Below are 20,322 nucleotides of genomic sequence, written 5' to 3' on the forward strand. Positions count from 1 at the left end.
CTTATTACCTACCTGCTGCTGCTTGAGCTGAATCCCTCTGGGCCTGCAGCTCTAGGGGCCAGAAATCCAACTGAGCTTCTCCAAGCCACATATCCCCTCCCAGTCACAATGTACCTGGTTCAAGAACAAGCAGCTACTCCGAGAGTAGATTGTGAAAAACACTTCTCCTTCAGATTCCTTTGTCACTCTTTGCATTATCGATGAAGAATATATTGAATACTTTCCCACGTCAGGAAAGGAGGAGAGGGGCTTAGAAGGCTACTTAGGCAGGGGAAGGGAAAGGCAAGATTTTATCTGACATTTATGCTAGTGAATAAAAGTTACTTGGTTTCGCTTGGCTGGTGTATAAAAGTGATTAAGTGGAGGCACGGCTTTTTGCTTCTAGGAATACAAAGACTTAATTTTACGCTTGTTAGAAACTTTTGACAGGAGTGTAAAAGACCTGAAACAGCAGAAAGAGCACATATGTTCTCAGAAACGATAGCCTTCTGTTGTTGTTTGACCTGTGATGAATTTTGGAAGTTAATGGAGCGAATGATAGAAATAGGAGTGTATGTTTATGTAGCAGCAATGGATCGGTGAGGGGGGTTAGTGTTGTAGTTTTCTTTCTAAGCACGCAATTTTCTTGAGTACAGATAGGTCTCAGTCACAAAAAAAAGTGGCTTGGAGGATGGATCCTGTATTCTCATTAAGAAACTGATTAATTCAGTCTAGTGTAATATTGTTTGGTTTAGTTTCAGTAGACCCCAGTGTATCAGAGGTACAGAGCTGAGAAGTGGTTTTGGGCATCTCATGACGTTTGAAGGGTTGACTTTGTGTGGAGATAAATGCAGGAAGATCTTTAACAGTTAACTAAACTAAGTTACTGAATTTAAAGTGGCAATGCATTCATATATCCCTATTCTGATATTTTTTGGTGTATTTCTGAACTATGACTGTTACATTCAATCAGTTTGACAATTGTGTTGACATGGGAGGATTTAGTACTAAGGACTATACTACCTTTTCTTATGAATAAAACCACAAAAAGAAACACGGAAAAAAAAAAATGAAAACTGCATCATGACAAAAAGGAGAGAGGAGGATCACAAACAAGCTTGAATGGAAGATTTTTTTAATCTGTTTCAGAAATGTACTGTTTTTTCTTGTATGGCCCTGTACAAGATGCAGAGCTTTACCCTAGAAGTACATTTCAAAAAGTGTGGAGCTGACAGTCAAGATAGGCTCATGCCCTCGGGTGTCAGTGAGTGTTACACAGGCTACATGGGAAAATCAGTTCTTGTTAATGTAGAAATTGAAGGTGAGGCACACACAGCGTTCGTTTCAAGATTGTATCCTACTAGCTCTTCTTTTAGGTGAGGTGTTACTGAAATGTAGTAGCTTGTAGATTTTTATGATGTGACTTTTTTTTTCTTTTAAAAATCCTAGTATACAAATTTCCATATTGATTTCAGTAGATAAGCCATGTTTCTGTGTCAGAAATTATTTTGCGTGGTTTCATGTACAGTGTCTATCTTTCCTAGGTGTCCTGGAAATAAATAGCGAAAGTTGTCTGTACTTGGAAAGAGCATTTGTTCCAGTCTGTCCAGTGTAGAAATATGAACTGAAATGTGATGGTTAATAGTGTCCCTTAAAAAAACCTAAGTCTGTACTATCGTTTGTGGTGTACATCAGTGTTGGGGTAACAAGACTTGCTTGTGTTTTGAATTAGGAGGTTTTGTCCTCTCCCACAAAAGTCAGTCCTGTGTTTTGACCGCAGATGGCAGTACAAGACCTGCACCAACCTTAACAGTGTTTTTTAAGTAGTAGAAATGTGTACAAAGTCTTAACACAGTCCCTTTTACTTTGCAATGTTTTATCATGGAAGAGGTTGTCAGGCATTGGAACAGGCTGCCCAGGGGAGTGGTGGAGTCACCATCCCTAACATTCTGTGATTCTGTGATCCCTGGAGGTGTTTAAAAGGCATTTAGACAAAGTTCTTAGGGACATGGTTTAGTGGCAGAGTTGGGTTATGGTTGGACTCAGTGATCCTGAGGGTTTCTTCCAACCAAAATGATTCTTTGATTCTATGTGGCTTTGTGTATAGGCCAGTAAACCAGTCTGGTTTAAAAATAGCTCTTGGCATCTTGCAAAACAATGGCTTTACCGCTATTGCTAAGGGTTTGTATGTTCTTTTTCTTTATTTTGATGTGTACTATAATTGTGCTCATGAATTTGTTTAAACAATAGTTTGGCCCTTGCAAAGAGAAGTCTCAGTTTGTGAGATGAATTTATTCCTATAAGAAGAGCTCCTGTAAAACAGGAGCGGACCACAGGTTCCCACCCAGAAGGTCTTGCTTAATACCTGTTACTTTGAGTTAGGTGGTGGTAACTGTTCAGAGGAGCAGCCGGCATCTAAGGTGTCAGACAGCCTGTCCTGAGGTACAGGTTGCTCCCCTCACATTACAGTTCTAAAATACAACGTTTAAAACTGTTGCTGTTTAAACTATTTTACTGCTTATCATTTAGTTAAGCCATTAAAATATTTTAATTTGCATGATATATTGCTATACGTATTATTCTCAATACATAGCAGTTAATTATGTCATGCTAGTGCACTTTTTCCTGTGCAGCTCTGCCTCTTTTTTAAAACGTGAAATCTTTTACAAGTTTGATTTCTTCTGTGTTCATTTTTATTTGTTACATTGCTTTCTGTAGTCCCATGGGTAATGTCATTTTGCACAGTGTTAGGATTCATTACAATGTTTTTAACTTGTGTGAATTTACATGGATGATTTTTTTTTTATTGTACTTCTGAAATAAAAGCAACAATTTCTAGATCAATTATATATTTGCTATATATATGCTATATTGCTATATTTGCTATATTTGATATATTGGTGAAGAAACGTACAAAACACTGCAAATTTATACCTTTTCTTTGTTATAGGCCCATACTATAAGGTTAATTGTTTAATATTAAATTTTAGTTTCATTTTTAAGTGAGTTTACAACATGTTACTAAGCCTCCAGATAGTATGTGAAAGTTTTCTCCTAGCTTTCCTTTGTCAATTTGGTTATAAATAGCTTTGGAAACACCCCAGAATGTTGGCCCAGAGCAGACTTACGTTCAGAAAAGAAAGGAAGAGGTTGGCGATCTGCATTTTATTGGAAAAAATTTTGTGCTAAGTAGTGAATTGATGTGTGTTTAAGTGTTGTAGTTGTTGTGCTTGCTTTGCATCATGTAGTTTAACTCTCAGTCAAGTATCTAAAGAAAAACCCAGCAGAGTGGGCTGTCCCGGTACACACACCGTGGCTCAGTTAATGCTTTTGGGTTTTCTTACTTGAGTATCTTGAAGTTGTCCCATACCCTGCTAAGGGAGAGACAAGAGAAAGTGATAGAAGGTATGACGGACAGCCGTGGCTGCTGGAACGAACTCTGCTGGAGGCCCGTGCAGACACTGGGCACACAGCAGTTTGGCCAACGTGGACTGTCCACTCTGCCCAGATTTGGGGGGATGGCGCAGAGCAGGGGGAGTTAAAGTGATGGATCCCTTCCAGAATAGCTCACATGGCATGAGATCAGAGTTCCTGTGTTGGCAGCGCTGGTCTGTCTGGCTGTATTGTATGTACTGAAGCAGGTAATAGGGCGAGGAATTCATGGTGTGGCCAGAAAAAAAGTTCGTCCTGTGCTCACTTGCACTATTTCTGTGGCTCACTTCTGTTCAAATCGGCTGTCAAGCCCAGGAAATGTACTGTTCCAAAGTAGGGCTGTTTTCCTGTTCATTTTTTTCCTTTTTAATTTTTGTATCTCCCTAATTTCAAATTATCACATGAATTTCTGTTACATATGATGTGCAAATCTCATCTCTGCTAGGGAGATACTTCATTGTGAACTGAAAAAATAAAATTAAAAAAAATTTTTAAAGAAATCTAGGTAAAATGAGCAGTGTGGCAAGGATGTTATTCTTTTACTCTCAGCCTTGCTATTAGTTGTGTAGCAATTGGCAGAAGGCATTGCTTATCAAAAGGCACATAGTCCGTGTCTGGTTGTTAACAGGGTGTTTTTTGTGGTGTGGGGAGATGTTGCATCTTTGCTTATTTTAAGCCCTGCCTAAGGTTGTTTTCTGTTTGCAAATGTCAGTAATGATTTGACTTTTAAAATTTGATCCTATGGGAAGGTACCTGAAGTGTGGATGAGGAGAATTCTGAACAAGACTATTGATTATTATTTTACTTGTAGGTAACAGCTGTGCCACTGGAGTTCTACTGCAATGACCGGAGCGCAGAATACGAGCGCAGGGCACTGAAGGAAGGAGGGAGTCTGGAAGCAAAGCAGTGTGTGCTCCATGGAGCCCCGGAGCTTGCAGCTGCCTGGCTGAAGCAAAGCTCCCAGTTCTTCCCAGGGCATCCAGGAGGGCTGTTAGGGATCAGGCCTCAGAACGGCTGGTCTTTCATCAGGATACCAGGTAGGTTTGGGGGTTGTCATGGAACAGAGATGACATGAGTAAGGACACTTGCTCTTTGGTGTTAATTAAGCTTGGTTGTGGGCTTTCCAAGGGGATGGGGATGGGTATGTGTTTGGTTTTCCTTCTGAGTGAAAGTTAACCCTGGTATCTTAAAACATGCTGTGATTTCACATTCTCTGTGTGAAATAAAGCTGTCAATGGATACTGAATAAGACTAATATAAACTTTTCTAATGCTTACAAACCTCTCTTAGCATGTCAGCCCTCAAGATGACTGTAAAGAAATGGACTTGCTTACTAAAGCTCAGTCTAGTCTCACAACCAAATACTATTTCGAGATTGGAGATAGGAAGATTGCAGGAAAAATAGCAGTCAGACCTCCTTGCCTTGTAGTGTGTTGAAAGACCTTCGTATTGACATAAAAGATTTTTGGTTGGTCTTCCTGGTGAAAGGAAAAACATTACTTTTAGCAGTCTGCCATGAGAAGGATGGGTTTGTGGACCAGGTTCAGAGGAGGTTGGCCTGGAAAACAAGGCATGAGGGATTTACTGAGTTCCGATTGGAATAAAGACTTGTTCATATTTCCTGGTGAAGTGAGAAGGCAATACCAGTGTACTAGTAAAATAAATGCGCTTATTTTTTTCCTGGACTTAAACTAAAGTTATCCAAGATCTGCTAGAATTTGATTGCCAATTTGCAGTGACTTTCCTAGGCCAGGCACACTCTAGCTGTCAGAAGATGGTCCTGAGCAGTGAACAGAGTTCTGCAGAAAGTACTAGAGATCTGAGAGATAGCCAAAAGGAAAAACAGCTTACACTGCCAGATGCTAACTTATTCCCAGACCCTTTTGGGTCAAGGATGTTTGGCAGGGGAAGTTAGTCAGTAAGAGGAAAATGGCCTTTTGCTTGCTACAGTCCGGTTTAAGAAGTTCCTCATAAGTACTTGGAGTCATTTGAAGCCCATGCACGTTTGTACCTATGTAACGGAGGAAACATTTTTCATGAGCTTGCACTAGATTTATGTTCAGTGACAGATGGTGATTTTTATTGTTTCTTCAGGCATTCATTGAATTGTTTATTAATTATTTGGAAACAGAAAATGAATCGCTGTAGCAGAAATGAGGGAAATAGTGAAGGGATAAATGAAGGTAGAAGGCATGGGCAGAGAAATGAAGTAGTTGATGTAGAACACAGAGAGGTCTGCATTCTCTTGAAAATACTTCCATTTTAAGCTGATGACTTTGTCATCAATAAAAATTTGTAGAGGAGTAAAGATGGGGTACAAGAAGCTTACAGGAGTGAGTGAATAGGTGTAAGGTTAGGCAAATTGTTGTCAATGTACAACAAAGAATTTGCTTGAGAAGGTGATTGGGATGAGTGCAGGGCGTTACGTAAAGCTGGCTTAATTTAGGAGGCATTGGAGCTAAAAGGGGATTAAAGAAATAATAGTTTCATACATACGTGTTTTAATTAGGTGAAAAGTAGCATTCTAACCTGAACTTATTCTAAAAGGCGAGGGCATGTGTCACAACAAGCCAGCTGTGTTCATACATGCAGGAGCAGGTATGGCGCGTTGCAGAAAGTGACTGACATGCCAAAGGAGCCATTTGCAAGGCTGGAGTTTAGCAAGTGTCAAATGGAACAAACAGTAGGTGTGAAGGTCTGCGGTAAATAGGTGATGAGAAGAAAAGGGGATCCCTCTCCCTCCTCACCCTGGTCTGTCCTTTCCCAGACTCGGTGTTCCCAGTGCCCTAGCAGTAGGCTCAGCTGCGATCACTGTGGGAATCTCTTGAGGCTTTTCCTGTTCTTTGAAAGAAAAATGGTCCTGGATTAAATGGCAGGAAGTGTCTGAGTCCTTTCAGCATCGATAAAAAGCACCGGCCTCGCTGGCTGTTTACTGTGAGAGCCAGCTAGCTCCTCACTGACCCCATTGTGCCGTGCAGACTGTCGGGAGGGGAACCAGGGGTGTCAACTCGAACCCACACTTTATCTCTCTTTCCTCTGCTTTTTGCATGTCCAGAGGCACTGTTTCTCATTCTCCAGAGAGCGGTGAGCCCAGCTACCGCCATCAGCCAAAGCTCCTGACTGGGGTTATTTTGAGTCATGATTATTTGCAACTATTCTTCCCAGGCCGTAGGATCCCACTGTATCCCCTGTAGGTAATTTGTGTCCATATGCCTGCGTGGCAGGAGGCAGGGACTTTTTTTTTTTCAGACTGAAATCCATAAGCCATACAATATGATTTTGCACTTATATTATATTTGGTCTGGTTCTTTTTTCTTGTTTACTTCGTACGGTGCTGAAGAACCCAAAAATTGCATCCTAAGGGGAATTTTTTGACTTGCAGGCGAGGACTGCTATCTCCCGATTGCCTTTAAAAAAGTTCCTTTGATGCTATTAAAAAAAAATTCCAAAGATATTATCATTGGAAGTTTTCACCAATCATTAAAAATACAAAATGTACATATTTTGGAAATCCCATTTTAAAATAAGCAACTGCCTTTTTCTGCTCTCAAGGTAAAACGGACTGTGAAACAGAAGTGAGAGAAACTAGAGGTGGAAGACTTTGTTTTTTCTCTTTTGAATAATTGTGATGTTTTTTGAAGGTGGCATGGATAGAAAACTGCATTTTCTGTTACCACTTTCCAGAATTTGTCCTTTGAAGCACTAGGTGGCAGACTTCAAGCATGCAAAAATATATTTGATCTTGGTAGACACAATGATATCAACATAGCATCCTTAAAGATGCCAGGTTAAAGTCAAATAGCTTTCTCTTCCAGAGATGATAGATCGTTTTTTGCTAGTTCTGTTTTTCTTTCCTAAAAAAACCCAACTTTCTCAGCAGTGCATTCTGTTCTGATGCTGAGATATTGGACAGATTAACAAGTTGCTAAATTTTCAGGCAACTTTTTCTTATTCTTATTTCTCAAGACCATCTGCAAATAAGTTCTTTACTTGTAATTTGCATTCTATTGCTGTTTTAAAGTAGTAGCTTACACAATGGTGACCTAAGGAACAGCAGCAAAGGATGCGCATCATTTCCAGTTACCAAAACTTATTCTACCTATTCATGCCTGTATGAGAAAAACGGTAGGATTTTGCTTTTGGAAACTTTCTATTTGTAGAATCTTTTTGGTTGGAAAAGACCTTTAAGGTCATCACATTCAACCGTTGATCTAGCACTGCCAAGTCTACCTCTAAACCATATCCCTAAGAACCTCATGTACGCATCTTAAACACCTCCAGGGATGGTGACTCCACCACTCCCCTGGGCAGCCTCTTCCAATACCTGACAATCCTTTCCGTGAACAAATTTTTCCTAATATCCAATCTAAACCTCCCCTGGCACATCTTGAGGCCATTTCCTCTTGTCCTGTCACTTGCTACTTGGGAGAAGAGACCAACCCCCTCCATGCTACAACCTCCTTTCAGGTAGTTGTAGACAGTGATAAGGTCTCCCCTCGGCCTCCTTTTCTCCAGGCCAAACAGCCCCAGTTCCCTCAACCACTCCTCATCAGCCTTGTGCTCCAGGCCCCTCACCAGCTTCATGGCCTTTCTTTGAATCTGAGTCAGTCAAGATTGGCTTTTGAAGAGACCCTGTTTTTTCTCTCCGCTTCCTTCCAGTCACGTGGCTTTTGGATAATAGTCATATTATTTTGTTATGCATATCTAGGTTCCTCATGTTTGTTCACTCAGTTCATTCTGAAATAGCGAACTGACCAATTAGAATAAAAGCAGAATGTCATGGCTGTGTGAATTTAAAGGAAATAATAGCATTTTTTAAAAGAGTAAGCATTCCTACTGTGCAAAGTTTTTGGCCTACATAAATGTATTTTAAAACCACATAACCATAAGTCATTTCCATTTTTACCTAATTTCCTAAGTTCAAGGTTTCGTTTTCCAAAGTTTCTGGTTTCCTTGGAAGAATGCATGAAATTATAAACTATTTGTATGTAATTGAGTTCTGTTCTAGAGATGTGTCGTCATGTATTATGTTGCACTTAGAAAAAACACCAGCCTGAGCTGTGTTCCTGAGTTTTCCTTACAGTATCTCCTTGGCTTGGCTCTCTAGTTGGGAGGTTCCCTAAGGTAGTTGCTAATGATTCAAGCAATAATGTGGCACTTGCTCCTGGCAAAGCAACAAGATGACCATCAAAAGGGAGAGCAAGCTGGAGGAAAACAGTGACTGTCTAGATAGGCAGAGAAGCAAGAACAAGAAGAGCTCTCTTGTCTTGGATTCTGGGCTGGTGCATTGCAGGACCGTGGCTCTAAACTTTCCAGAAGAGAGTGTGTTCACAGCATTGGCTTGAAGTCCAAATATAATAACTAATAATTTTGATCAGTATTGACAACTGACAGTTTTTTGGATTGCAGAAAACAGGACTGTTGGTTGCATCTTCTGCTGTCCTAATGTAGATCTCACTAATTCCTGCATCAAGTTCATTATTTATATTTAAGCTAAAGGATTTTTTGAAAGAGATTTTGATAGAAATACTGAAGTGATTAATAATCCCCCATGTTTCTGGATAAAAGTGTTTCTGAATAGTTTTTCCTCAGTGTTGGAAGGGTAAGAGGGAAGCGTGCCTTACTTTTACAATTTTAACAACTCGCTGGATACTGTGCCTTTCTCTGCTAGTATGAAGTTCTCTTCTGTTCTTAAAAACTTTTGTCCAAAAGAAGAATCTTGAGTAGTGCCAATTGCTCTTTGAAAAAATGAAATGCATCAAGTTTCCGAATTTCCTCTCTGCAGGAGAAGTTTTTTAACACACTAAAATCTTGGAGATTTTTCCTGAACACTTTCTGTTTTCTACAGCCCTTCTGAAAGATGTACTAAACCCAGGCATGTTATTTCACAGTGATCTTTTAAATTAAGCATAGAAGAATAACCACATTTTTTCTTTTCTCAGTAAACCCCTGGTTCCATGTGCAAGAATCAAACTTGGCCCTTTCTGCCACATCACTGCACTTGGGCACTCATGGGCTGTGTTGCCTGCCATGCTTATAAGATCTTTTTAGAAGCCCCATTTTGTGATCTGCAGTCTTCTGTTCCACTAGTATGAACTTGGGTTTAGCTGTATTAAAATGCGTAGTGCTCAGATGAATTAATTAATTTTAGTATATACCTTTTCCTTTTTAATTGGAATATTGTGCAAGACAGCTAACTGTCTTACAGAAAGCTGGATTTTCTTCAGCCCGTCAGTTAATTCATTCTGTTCCATGGGAAGCGTGCGGAAGTGTTACCTCCTAGACATTAGAGAATGGTACCTGCTAGACATGTCAAAAATATTTGGGTTCTGTACTAGCCTGCACCATCTGCAGTTGTCAACTTTCCGTTTTGGCTGTAAACCTAATTTCAGACATCTCAAAGAATAAAGAATCATCGCTGGCCTTTCCAACTGATAATATTTTTGGAAGAAAATTTCTCTTCATCCTTTCAACAGTAATGTATTGTTTACTGAAGTTTATGTACAGAATGTACAAACAGGAAGGCCTCCTTCCTGAAAAATACTTCACGAGCATGGTCGAAATACAGAGGACGTGAAGTATAAAACCTGAAGTGACTTAAGAGATTGCAATCTGGAAACATTTCTTAAACAACAAGAAAAAAGAGGAGAGGACAGGGAAGAAAAAGATGGCAGTGCTGTGAAGGGGCTGTTATTTTACAGTTCCCTGTTTTCTGTGTCGGTGAGGGGTTTGATCATGAAACTAGATCTGTGGAGGATAAGTCTAAAGCATAGCAGCAAATGTCCAGAGGGACAGCATTTTGATGTGTGAAGTGGGGTAAAGCTTGTTCAGCTCCAAAAGCATCTTGTGGTTGTTGATCTGGTCAGAGCGAATCCTTAGGCAAGGGAAATGGCTGTCCACAAAAGGACTGAGTCCATACGCGTGGGGAGGTCAATCTGGGATGAGATTTTGTGAACTGGCTATACTCATATACACCTGTCCCTGCAAACAGAAGTTATTGTGAGCCGTGCAGTGTCATTGTAAGTGTCAGTCTGAAGGGATGTTGCAGCTTCTTCCATCACAATGTGTTACTTTAGGGATCATAATGCAGTGAAATGCTCAGAAAACTTAGAAGTCAACTTGTTGCATGTAGCTGTTTTGGCCTTATTAGTTACCTGCTTTTCTTCCATTTCTTTTCAGACAAGGAGAGTCTGATCACTGACAGTGGGAAGCTTCATGCGCTTGATCTGTTGTTGACACGGCTGAAGTCTCAAGGACACAGAGTTCTCATCTACTCCCAGATGACACGGATGATTGACTTACTGGAGGTAGGAGATCTATAGCCTACAGAAGACAAATTCTGAAGATGCAGATTTTGCAACGATGTTTTGGAGAAAATACTACAATTTGGGTGCAGCAAACCTGACATAAAATTATTATACTGAAGGCTACCCAGTAAATGCATCAATATGAGATTGTAAGAGCTGCCATACAAAGTTAGAATTAAGGTCCAGCCTAGTGTCATGCTTCCACCAGTGTACAACAGCAGATGGTATGAGGAGAATGTACAAGAATAGTGATATTTCGCAATTAGTCTCTGTGTCCAGCAGTTTGCAGCTCAAGGGCTGTCTGAGCCAGATGTGCGTTCTGTAGATTCAGGAATCCTCAATGGCTTCTTCTTCTGTGAAATTGTTCAGTTGCATCTTGAGTCTGTATAAATTTTTGTCATTTACAATGCCCTGTGGCAAGGGGTTGCATGTCTTAATTATCCTTTTTGCTGGTTTTGAACTACTTCCTTCTCTTTTCATTTGGTGCCCATGTGTCTCTTTTATTGGGAGAAAGAGAGAAAACAGTGATTCATTTTACATGGCTTATGTTGCTTGTAATTTCACAGACTCTTACTGTTTCCCTCTATCGTCTTATTCCTGTACTAGAAGCTTGGTAGACATTAATAATAAGAGGTTCCCTGGCATATATGATGAGAAAGAAATTAGGAGTCAAGTCATTATTTGTTGTTTAAATACAGTCTGGCTGCCTCAGAAGAAGAAAAGAAAAATCAGTATTTGATGAGCAACCATGCCACCAAAGAGCTTGTCTGAAGAGACGTTAGCAGAACTATTAATGTGGTTTCCTATTGGTAATACTTACAATGCTTAGAAATAACTATTTTTATTTCTCTGGGCTTCTGCTGAAGACGGCAAAGTTTGAGTTTTCATCTGGATCTGAACAAAGGAGTATCTTCTGTCACAATGCCTCTGTCCCTTATCAGTGAAGGATTGGTAGTAATAACTTCTACGACTATCTAATTCTGAGTAGGAAAATAGGAGATTTGATGTATGTTAGTTTCAAAGAGGCAATCCTGATAGAGTTTTCTGACTGTGAATAGATAGTAGGTGGGAAAATATTTGCATTTGGCAGTATAATTTCAGTACTGCTAAAACCTCAAGATCCTGTGATCCTTCAGCTATTAGTCCTAGGTGTACATGGGCTCTCTCAGAGGTGTTTGATGTGGGATACTGTCGTCTCCACAATAAAGACGAAAAGTGAGAAGCCTGAATCAGTAGCTGACTGAATCATGAGCCCTGTATGAACAGAAGTGCATTTTAAGGTCAGCAGTTAATAGTTCAATTGCAAATCACAAGCTGAATTTTTATTTTTGCTGTTATGATGGAAAACAGAATTTGCATGGTTGCAATTCTGTATTTTGGCTCTTTGCCCAGCATTGCTTCCTATGGTGCTTTTTTGGCAAATATTAGACATGGAGCAGGTTTGTTGACAACCCTACATTACACCATGAAGCTCCTAAAGTGGCGTGCTCAGTACTTCTGTATTTTCTGTTAGCATTCCATTCTAAAGACTTGGGAGCACACCATTTTGCTCTTCCACCTCCTAAATGCTCAACTTTACTTGTTGAGTTTTATTATTACAAAATAAGCCACCTACCAAGTCCTCTGTTTATCCTTCTCCTCACCCATGTAACACAACCTGGAGCTGAGCAAGCTAAAAATCAAGCAAGGACTCAGTTTGTAAGAAAATCCCTGCAAAAGTTGTGTATCAGTAGATTTTTCTTTTGACCTGAGATACCAAAATACATCCCCTCTGCCTACTTGAATATGAAAGAACATCAGGTGTTTTTTTTCACAGTATTTTGACTGTGTCAGTGTAACTGCTATGGTATCATACTAACCTAATCTACACAGGGCAGAGAGCACAAAACACATTGCTCACAAAGTTACAAAACCATGTTTGTTTGATGGTGCTGAGGTAAAGAACTGCTGTTTAATTCAGCCATTATAAAATGGCACATATATATACAAAGAGGAAAACTATCTTCTTTCAACGGAAGGAGATAAAGTATAATTTCAGTACTGTTATTTCATGCAGATATGTATTTCATACTTTTTAAGATTGTCACATTTGTTTTTCTCAATTATTGCCTTCTCTTATACGGAAGAGTAATCGTCCCTCATTTCAGTGGGAATCACATTGCATTTGTGTGATGACTGGTCAAATATATTCTGCATGAAGTAAAATGTCTTAGTTATATTCTACCAAAAGTTTACTAGTTGTGTTAAAACATAAGAGTACTCAGTTTGGACTATGAAATAACATGAACGGAAAACACATGATAGTTTTTTGAGAAAGGATCAATGGCAAAGCCCAGAAGAGCTCTGACTTTAACGGCACTGCATTAGTGCTGTACTTGAGTCATTCTGTGTTGCTTGTTTCCTGCACGGGTGCTGTGTTGCCAGTGCCACTTTCATTATTTTCCCTAGATTGATACTTCTGGTGGCTTGGTGACTCCTTACACTAAAGAACATTGGCAGGTAGATTTTTCAAGCAGGTCTGCTCTAAGTCTATATGAGATTAAAGCCTCCCCATGAAGCTTCCCCCACCCCATCACTACTTGTGGGAACTATAAAAATGAGCAGTCATAAAGTACCTTCCACAATTAAATAGTTTGTTTGCTATCAGAGTGCTTTTCTTTCTTTTTTTTTTTTAGCTGAAAATGTGCTGTTTCTGCAAGTGATCAAAGCACTAAACTGCTGACAAGTGTGGTATAAGTTGCAATTTTTTTTTTCTTACTGAATTGAAAGAGTGTAATGTTAATATTTGGAAAAATATTGGTTAAAAACAGTTCACAAAAAAAGGATGCTTCATATGAGCGCTGTTACACTGTGACCAAAGGAAGGTGGATGGAGGCAGACCGGAACCTGCTGAGCAGAGTGTGGATCAGATGATTAGCTGAAGGCCAGTGTACTCACCTAGTTTGCAGGGCTGGGGGGAACGACCCATGAATGCCCGTATTACAGATGTAAAATAGTTCATTCTTTTGTAATTTGTGCCTTAGTGGAAATGTCTGAGGTCTGGGGTCAGGATAAGTGCACCTGATGGAATGAAAGAAGTTGTTTTCTATTCATGCTGAAGTTTGTTTAGAGGACACTAGTGAAGAGATGGTCAATACTGAGGTGAGGGAAGACTAAATCAAGATGTTGAAAGGTTGAGTCATCATAAAGACAGATAACAACAGTAATAAAGAAATGGAAGGAAAAAGCCCTTGTGATAATAGAAAAAAGATTGCTCAATTCTGGAGAAAAGGTCATATAGTGCCCAATTGACAACTGTATCTCTCTGGTCTTAGTTGGTGACAGAAACTTGTCATAGAAATGGAATAAATCAATAGTAAATTAGGGCTTGAGTGTCTGTGTGAAGTAGCTGTTCCTTGCTTTGAACTTCTGTTATTGTACTCCACAAATCATACTAGCCGTGAGTTCTGTTTTGTGAAGGCAGACCAAGTGTCACTTTGGCCATTTCCACATTATTTGCTTATTTGTCATCTGCCATATGTTGAAGCTTCTTTCCACTACAGCAGTCTTTTTCCCAGGTTCCTTATAGTATGGCAGCTCTTTCACCTCGTCTGCGCTAGCAAAGCAGAACGAAAAAAGGAGCAGGAGCCCTGAAGTGCAGGTGAAAAGCAAAACTGAGCTTGGTGCTGTCAGGAGGTTCATTAGAGTGCAAGTGCTGCCATGTCTTCTCACAGCACATCAGTGCTGTATCTGCTGAATGCTGCAGCTTGGAGCAAGATGAATCCGATAGTTCTTGCTGCTGAAGCACCATCTGTCTTCGTTTACAGTCACGGCATCTCAAAAAGACACGTGCACCAGTAGGGTTAGATCTAACAAGCGTAACCCATAGGATTTGCATCTTCTCAGCCAAGGATCACATTGTTAGAGTATCAGGAGGTATCTTTCCAGAGAAACTCTATGGACATCTGTAAAGCCTGGAGAGCTTTCTGTGTAATTCAGTTTCTGTTGGTAGTTGCACAGGTATTAGAAAATGCTGAGTACCTTAATGCCTGGAAAATGGCTCATTGTAAAAAGCCTTGGCCTGCAGCGTTCCTGGTTGATGCCATTTGATTTGTGTCCCAGGCAATGGTTTCGGTTCTGTTGCTTGTCATGAGCTGTGGGCTGACACACCAATGTAATGTTTAAAGTGTTCTTGTATGCAGTCAGATTCACAGGCTCTTTAGGAGCGAGATAAAGCCCGAACAGACATCAGCATACAGTACCAGGTTTTAAAAACCACTAGTCAAATGGTTTAAAATTGACAGAGAGCAGATACAGTTGGTTTGTTAGGCAAGGTTTGCTTCCACAGTGAAAGCTCAGGATTTAGTAAAAATTTAGACTTTGTGAAAGCAAACTTCCTATTTTAGTGATTTACCTATTTACTTATAGAAAAAAAGGCACATACCATAACACTGTCTGCAGTGCAGCAAATGCATCCCAGCTCTGAACGGACATTATCATTTATCTGTTATATGAAAAGCAAAACCTGACATATGATTGAGTAGCTTAAATTCCTCAATTTCTGTAATGTATTGCTTACGTAAGATTGCTTATAGCATATTTGTCGATAACATTTAGGGCTTTTCTTTTGGTAAGTAGCAATTCTGCTTTTATTGTTTTTTTTCTGGAAGAATCGAGATTGAACAATTTCAAGAGCAACTGTATTTTTCTGATGTGTGTTCTTTGCAGGAATACATGGTTTATAGGAAGCATACCTACATGAGATTGGATGGTTCTTCGAAGATTTCTGAACGAAGGGACATGGTAGCAGATTTTCAGAACAGGTATTACATTTTACAAGATGTTTCTGTGCTAAATTCTGTGTACATAGAGAGTTGGTATAAGATGTAATGGAAATATCTTAAATTCCTGATAGAAATGCACCTCATTTCTCTGAAGCAATTTCTAGGTGGTTTGCTGACCAGGAATTACTGGTGTAGATACTGAACACAGTTGTATTTAGGAATTTGTCATCTGTGAAACAGTATTGCAAGCAACTTTAGTGTGCCCACCTATTGTGCTTCTTGCCATTACAAATACACTTGCTTATAAAGAAGCTCAGTAGAAAGGCAGCAAGTGTTCATTGGTTGTTACATACTCTGACAACTGACACTGTGAAGATGAGATTCAAAATCTTGCATATGCTAGAGCTTTGCAAGTGACCTTGTTTTCTGCAAAACAAACAATCTAAGCATGTTCTATCTAGAAAGCTTAAACTAACATACAAGTGATAAAATGAGTATTTTAATTAGATAGTAAGATATGCTAACCCATTTCATTTAGTAAAGCAAAATGGATTCTGCAATTTTTACAAGCACAGTAGGAAAGGAGAGTATGTGATCTTATCGTAAGTTAATATCTTTTAGTATAAGTTTGTCTCTACTAGGGTATATTATTTATAATGATTGAGTTTATGGTTATTAAATTTCCTTTTAATCTTGGGATATGGCTTGATATGGTGTCAGTTTGGTGTGCTGGTTCACAGTAAGGTTATCATTCCTGGATATTGGCATGAGCTTGTAAGAATGTCACTTTTCCTCTTCTGAGGAGATAGGTTCATAGATGGTTGTTTTCTGTGAGGTGAAAGCAACATTCTAGACTAGAGAACAGTCCTTGCGTTAGCAGTGCCAAGGTATCATAGCTGAAGACAGGAGGGGAAGCCACATGGAGCCTTTCAGGCCTCTGGTTCATGAGGCTTAAAGACCTGAAGGACTGTGTTGCAATGATGAGTCTTCTATTGAACTCCTCAGAGCAATAAACTTGAAAAGAGCATGTGCAAATACCTGAAGTGAGATGACCGTGCAGTACCTTTCTGCCCACTTCCAGGTGTCAGAAACAGGTTCCTTACGGGTTATGTTGTCCTCTTGGAATCCTGACTGTTCTTTCTATAAGGTGCTTTAACCAAAAGAAGTGAAATAGTTTGTTTTTATTAATGAACAGGATTTGGTTTTATTAATTAATAGAAAAACTGAAGAAAAATAACCGTTTCAGCAGGAAGTCCCTTTGAAATATATAGGTCAGTCAGTCTAAACAAGAATTGCTATTAAAATGTTGATTGAGTTCCTCTTATACACTATTAACTTATGAGAAATACTTCCAGGGAAAAAAGCCTGACTGAGACTAAACTATCCTACAGGATATCCTAGCAGGGTGCTGAAAATATATAGCTACGGAGTCATAATTTGTTCCTGTAGTCTGTGGCACTGTCTACTTTCTTTCCTTGCCATATGGCGTTTCCAGAAGCATTTCACAGCTGGATGTTCAGGTGACTGTCTATACACACATTCCACTGTTGTTACAAGAGTGAAAATATTTCCTGGCCAAGGATTTACCTGCATTGCAAACAGGCACCTGTTGACTTCTTTGGCTTTGTTACCTGCAAGATAAAGTCTAGAGATTGACAGCTCGGCTTCAGCTTCTCCCAGCTGTCCATGGCTCGGGGTGGATTTTTGCACTCTTAGATTTTGTACTGCCAACCGTCTGTTTCTAATTTTAGAGGTTTTGGTCCTTTTTCTGTTGGTGTTAATTCATAGTTTTCATAATTATTTCTGTTGTCTATTGGCAATTTCTTTAGGAGTGGGAGGGGGGAAAGTCTTGTCTTGAACCAGCACGGCTTCTTTGAGAGTCTGGTTTTTATGATCCCAGCATTGCCAGGTACTTGTGAATGTCTTGAAGTTTGAGTCCTGCCAAAACAGTCGGTTCTACTTGACCTTCAAGGATATGGATTCCAAACCCCTTATTTCTTTGCATTTGTTGAGTTGTACTAGCACATGCGTTACTACTTGAGTTTTCATCAGTTCTTGGTCATCCTGCTTACAGACCTGTCTCCTTATTTGCTCTATTCTAAGCACCAAATTTTGAATAAAACTTCCATGTACGCAGTTTCAATATTTATTTGTCTTTCTTTATCAATTGAGCATTGTTAAAGGCAAGATTTTTTTAGCATCAGTTCTGTGAAACAATAAATTGTTCTTTGTCCATATGAAATCTTAATTTCTAATGTGAGCAAGATAAACAAACCCTGATTTGTTTTGATAGAGATTAATAAGCTGCTATTGCACACTGACTGTTTGTGTGTTCCGACAGTACTGATTTGTAGATTAACTTCTCTCACTCATTCATTGATTTTTTTTCCTTGACCATGAATGAACAGCACAAAATGTTCTGAAGTGTTCAAGTAATAGAAGTAGCCCTGATCACGTTGTATGGGTCCAAAAAAAATATCTACTTCTGTGGTTGGTTCTTGTTAACCATGCACAAAATAAGGATGTTTTAATCTCTTTCCTCTATAGGAATGATATTTTTGTGTTCCTGTTAAGCACAAGAGCTGGAGGCTTGGGCATTAACCTTACAGCTGCAGATACGGTAGGTGAAGTTTGGTAAAGTAATACAGAATAAAAAACTTGACTTACTGGTATTTAGTTTTCAGCATAAATGTTTCATTGCTTTTCCTGCCTCATATGCCTCCAACCACTGTTTTTCCCAAGCTGCTCATTTCCTGCCTCCCAGCCTCACAATTTATGTAGGAAAATTGGTCTTTCTGTGTGAAATTGGCACTCTCTTAGCCATGGTACTGCCATTCACATCATGAAATTTCATAACCTTGTTTACTTTGTTCCTGTTTACAAGGTAGTATTATCTTGATTATGAAGTTGTAGAGTGTTGGACACTTGGTACACAGTTTTTGGTCACAGTTGGAAATATCTTCCTTCTCTGCACATACTTTAGTACCAGAGTCAAGAATGGAGTTGGATGCCTGAAGGGGTCTACAGGTGCAAATGACACTTCCATACAGTGAATGCTGTTTCCTGTATGAGTGTTCGTTCTTGAGGTTCAGCTGCAAAGGAATCGGTAGGACAGGTAGAGGTTACCCTGTTTTCTGTGCGCAGAAGAACGAAGCAATGCCTCTAAAAGTTCAAAGTCATTTATAGTTGAATATCAGATAGTCAGGAAGGATAAATGGCTTCCCCTCTACTCACCCACGGTGTAAAGACATACAGATCTAAATGAATTGCAAGGATTTGCACTCTGGAGCAGTTGCCACTAATCACCAGGGATGGAATACTGACCTAGCCGAACCATTTATCTCTTCAACAACAGCTATTCTTGTGCTTCTAACCCAGTACCTTGCATGCAGACGGGCTGTAATCCTTAGCCACACAAAACCAAAGATCTTCGAATCAAAAATAGTACATAAATAAAAAAATATATATCCCATATCTTGCTGTTACTTGAAAGAAATCAGAAGAAAGCGAGTATCTGGAGGATATTCAGAGTTGAAAAGTTCTGTTGATTGAAGTTGCTTCAACAGAGGAAATAAACAGGCAGAAGCACAGGCTCCTTGGAGGCTCCTGCAGGCTCGTTGCTTAAGCATTTTTTGTTCTGTGGTTTTGTAACTTTCTGAACAATTTGTTGTCTAAAATTTGTTTCAGTGGTTTTGTTTCGTATGTCTACTTTACATAAGTACTGTTGGAATGATAAGGAATATGAATATAATGTGGTGTTTCAGTTTTCTGTAGTAAAAGCACCGGAAGTGTTTGATTAGACTAGTCTTTATCCAGTTTTGAAAAAAAACCAACAGATGAGTATTACTTTTTGTGTGATAACTCTAATTTGATGGTCCTTTTCTTCTAAAGGTAAGTAACACTTAAATGCATTCATGATGTGCTTAGCCTATGATTAATTACATGTCAGTGATTTAATGAGCTAACAAACTTAGGAATTTTGTGCCTCCGAAGCAGATTTGTTGAAGAAAATATTAAAGACATTCTGTGGCAGTTGAAACATCCACGGTGCAAATTAGTTTGATTTCATCTGAAGCGTGGCAGAAAAAACTTCAGATAGGGCAAAGCTGGGTTAATACAGCCTGCAGTGGGGCAGTAAAGCTCTGGGGTGTGTAGCAGAAGTTTAATTTTCATTAGTATATTGGATTTTTGTTTGTTCAGTCACCAGGTGCTCTAAACGTATGTTTTTATTTAATCCTTTCTGTTCTGGTGTTCTTTTGCAGGTAATTTTCTATGACAGTGATTGGAACCCAACAGTAGACCAGCAAGCCATGGACCGGGCACACAGGCTGGGTCAGACAAAACAAGTCACTGTCTACCGGTTGATCTGTAAAGGCACCATTGAGGAGCGCATCTTACAAAGGGCTAAGGAAAAGAGTGAGGTGAGAATAAAGAAATCACCTGGAACAAGAAGTGACAGAAACAGTACCAGAAGACGTATCCAAATCAGTAAAGAAAGAAAAAGTATCTGCAGGGAGGCAGAAGAGAAACCAAAAGGGAATATCTTTGTTCAAATAAACAAATCTGTGTCCCTAACACAGCCGCATTACAGCTGCGTTACAAGAATGAGCCAAAAGCTGATATTTACACTGTAACTTTGTGAAAACTATTTCTTACGGTGCAGTGTAACTACTCAGGCTTCTGTAAGACTAGAGCTTCTGTCTTTGCTGTGTCAGGGCTACTGACTCCTCTCATGTATATTGTTATACCACAGTGGAATTTTATTTTATAGAAATTTGGACGGTCATCAAGTGAAAATGATTGGAGGTGTGAGGGTTGCCAGAAGAGCTCAGTGTCCTGTA

The 20,322-nt window shown here is 39.4% G+C and overlaps 1 protein-coding gene across 1 annotated transcript in view; it reads left to right on the plus strand.

Annotated features, from left to right (window-relative positions):
- Positions 1 to 20,322, plus strand: part of INO80 (INO80 complex ATPase subunit) — a 68,336-nt gene that overhangs the window by 40,833 nt on the left and 7,181 nt on the right. The window contains exons 26-30 of the mRNA XM_065064597.1: positions 4,223 to 4,448; positions 10,591 to 10,718; positions 15,426 to 15,520; positions 18,029 to 18,101; positions 19,744 to 19,902. Of these exons, the coding sequence (XP_064920669.1) occupies positions 4,223 to 4,448; positions 10,591 to 10,718; positions 15,426 to 15,520; positions 18,029 to 18,101; positions 19,744 to 19,902 (681 nt within the window). The remainder of the gene's footprint in view (positions 1 to 4,222; positions 4,449 to 10,590; positions 10,719 to 15,425; positions 15,521 to 18,028; positions 18,102 to 19,743; positions 19,903 to 20,322) is intronic.

This window comes from Columba livia, chromosome 5 (genome assembly GCF_036013475.1).
Source record: "Columba livia isolate bColLiv1 breed racing homer chromosome 5, bColLiv1.pat.W.v2, whole genome shotgun sequence".
Taxonomy (NCBI): Eukaryota; Metazoa; Chordata; class Aves; order Columbiformes; family Columbidae; genus Columba; species Columba livia.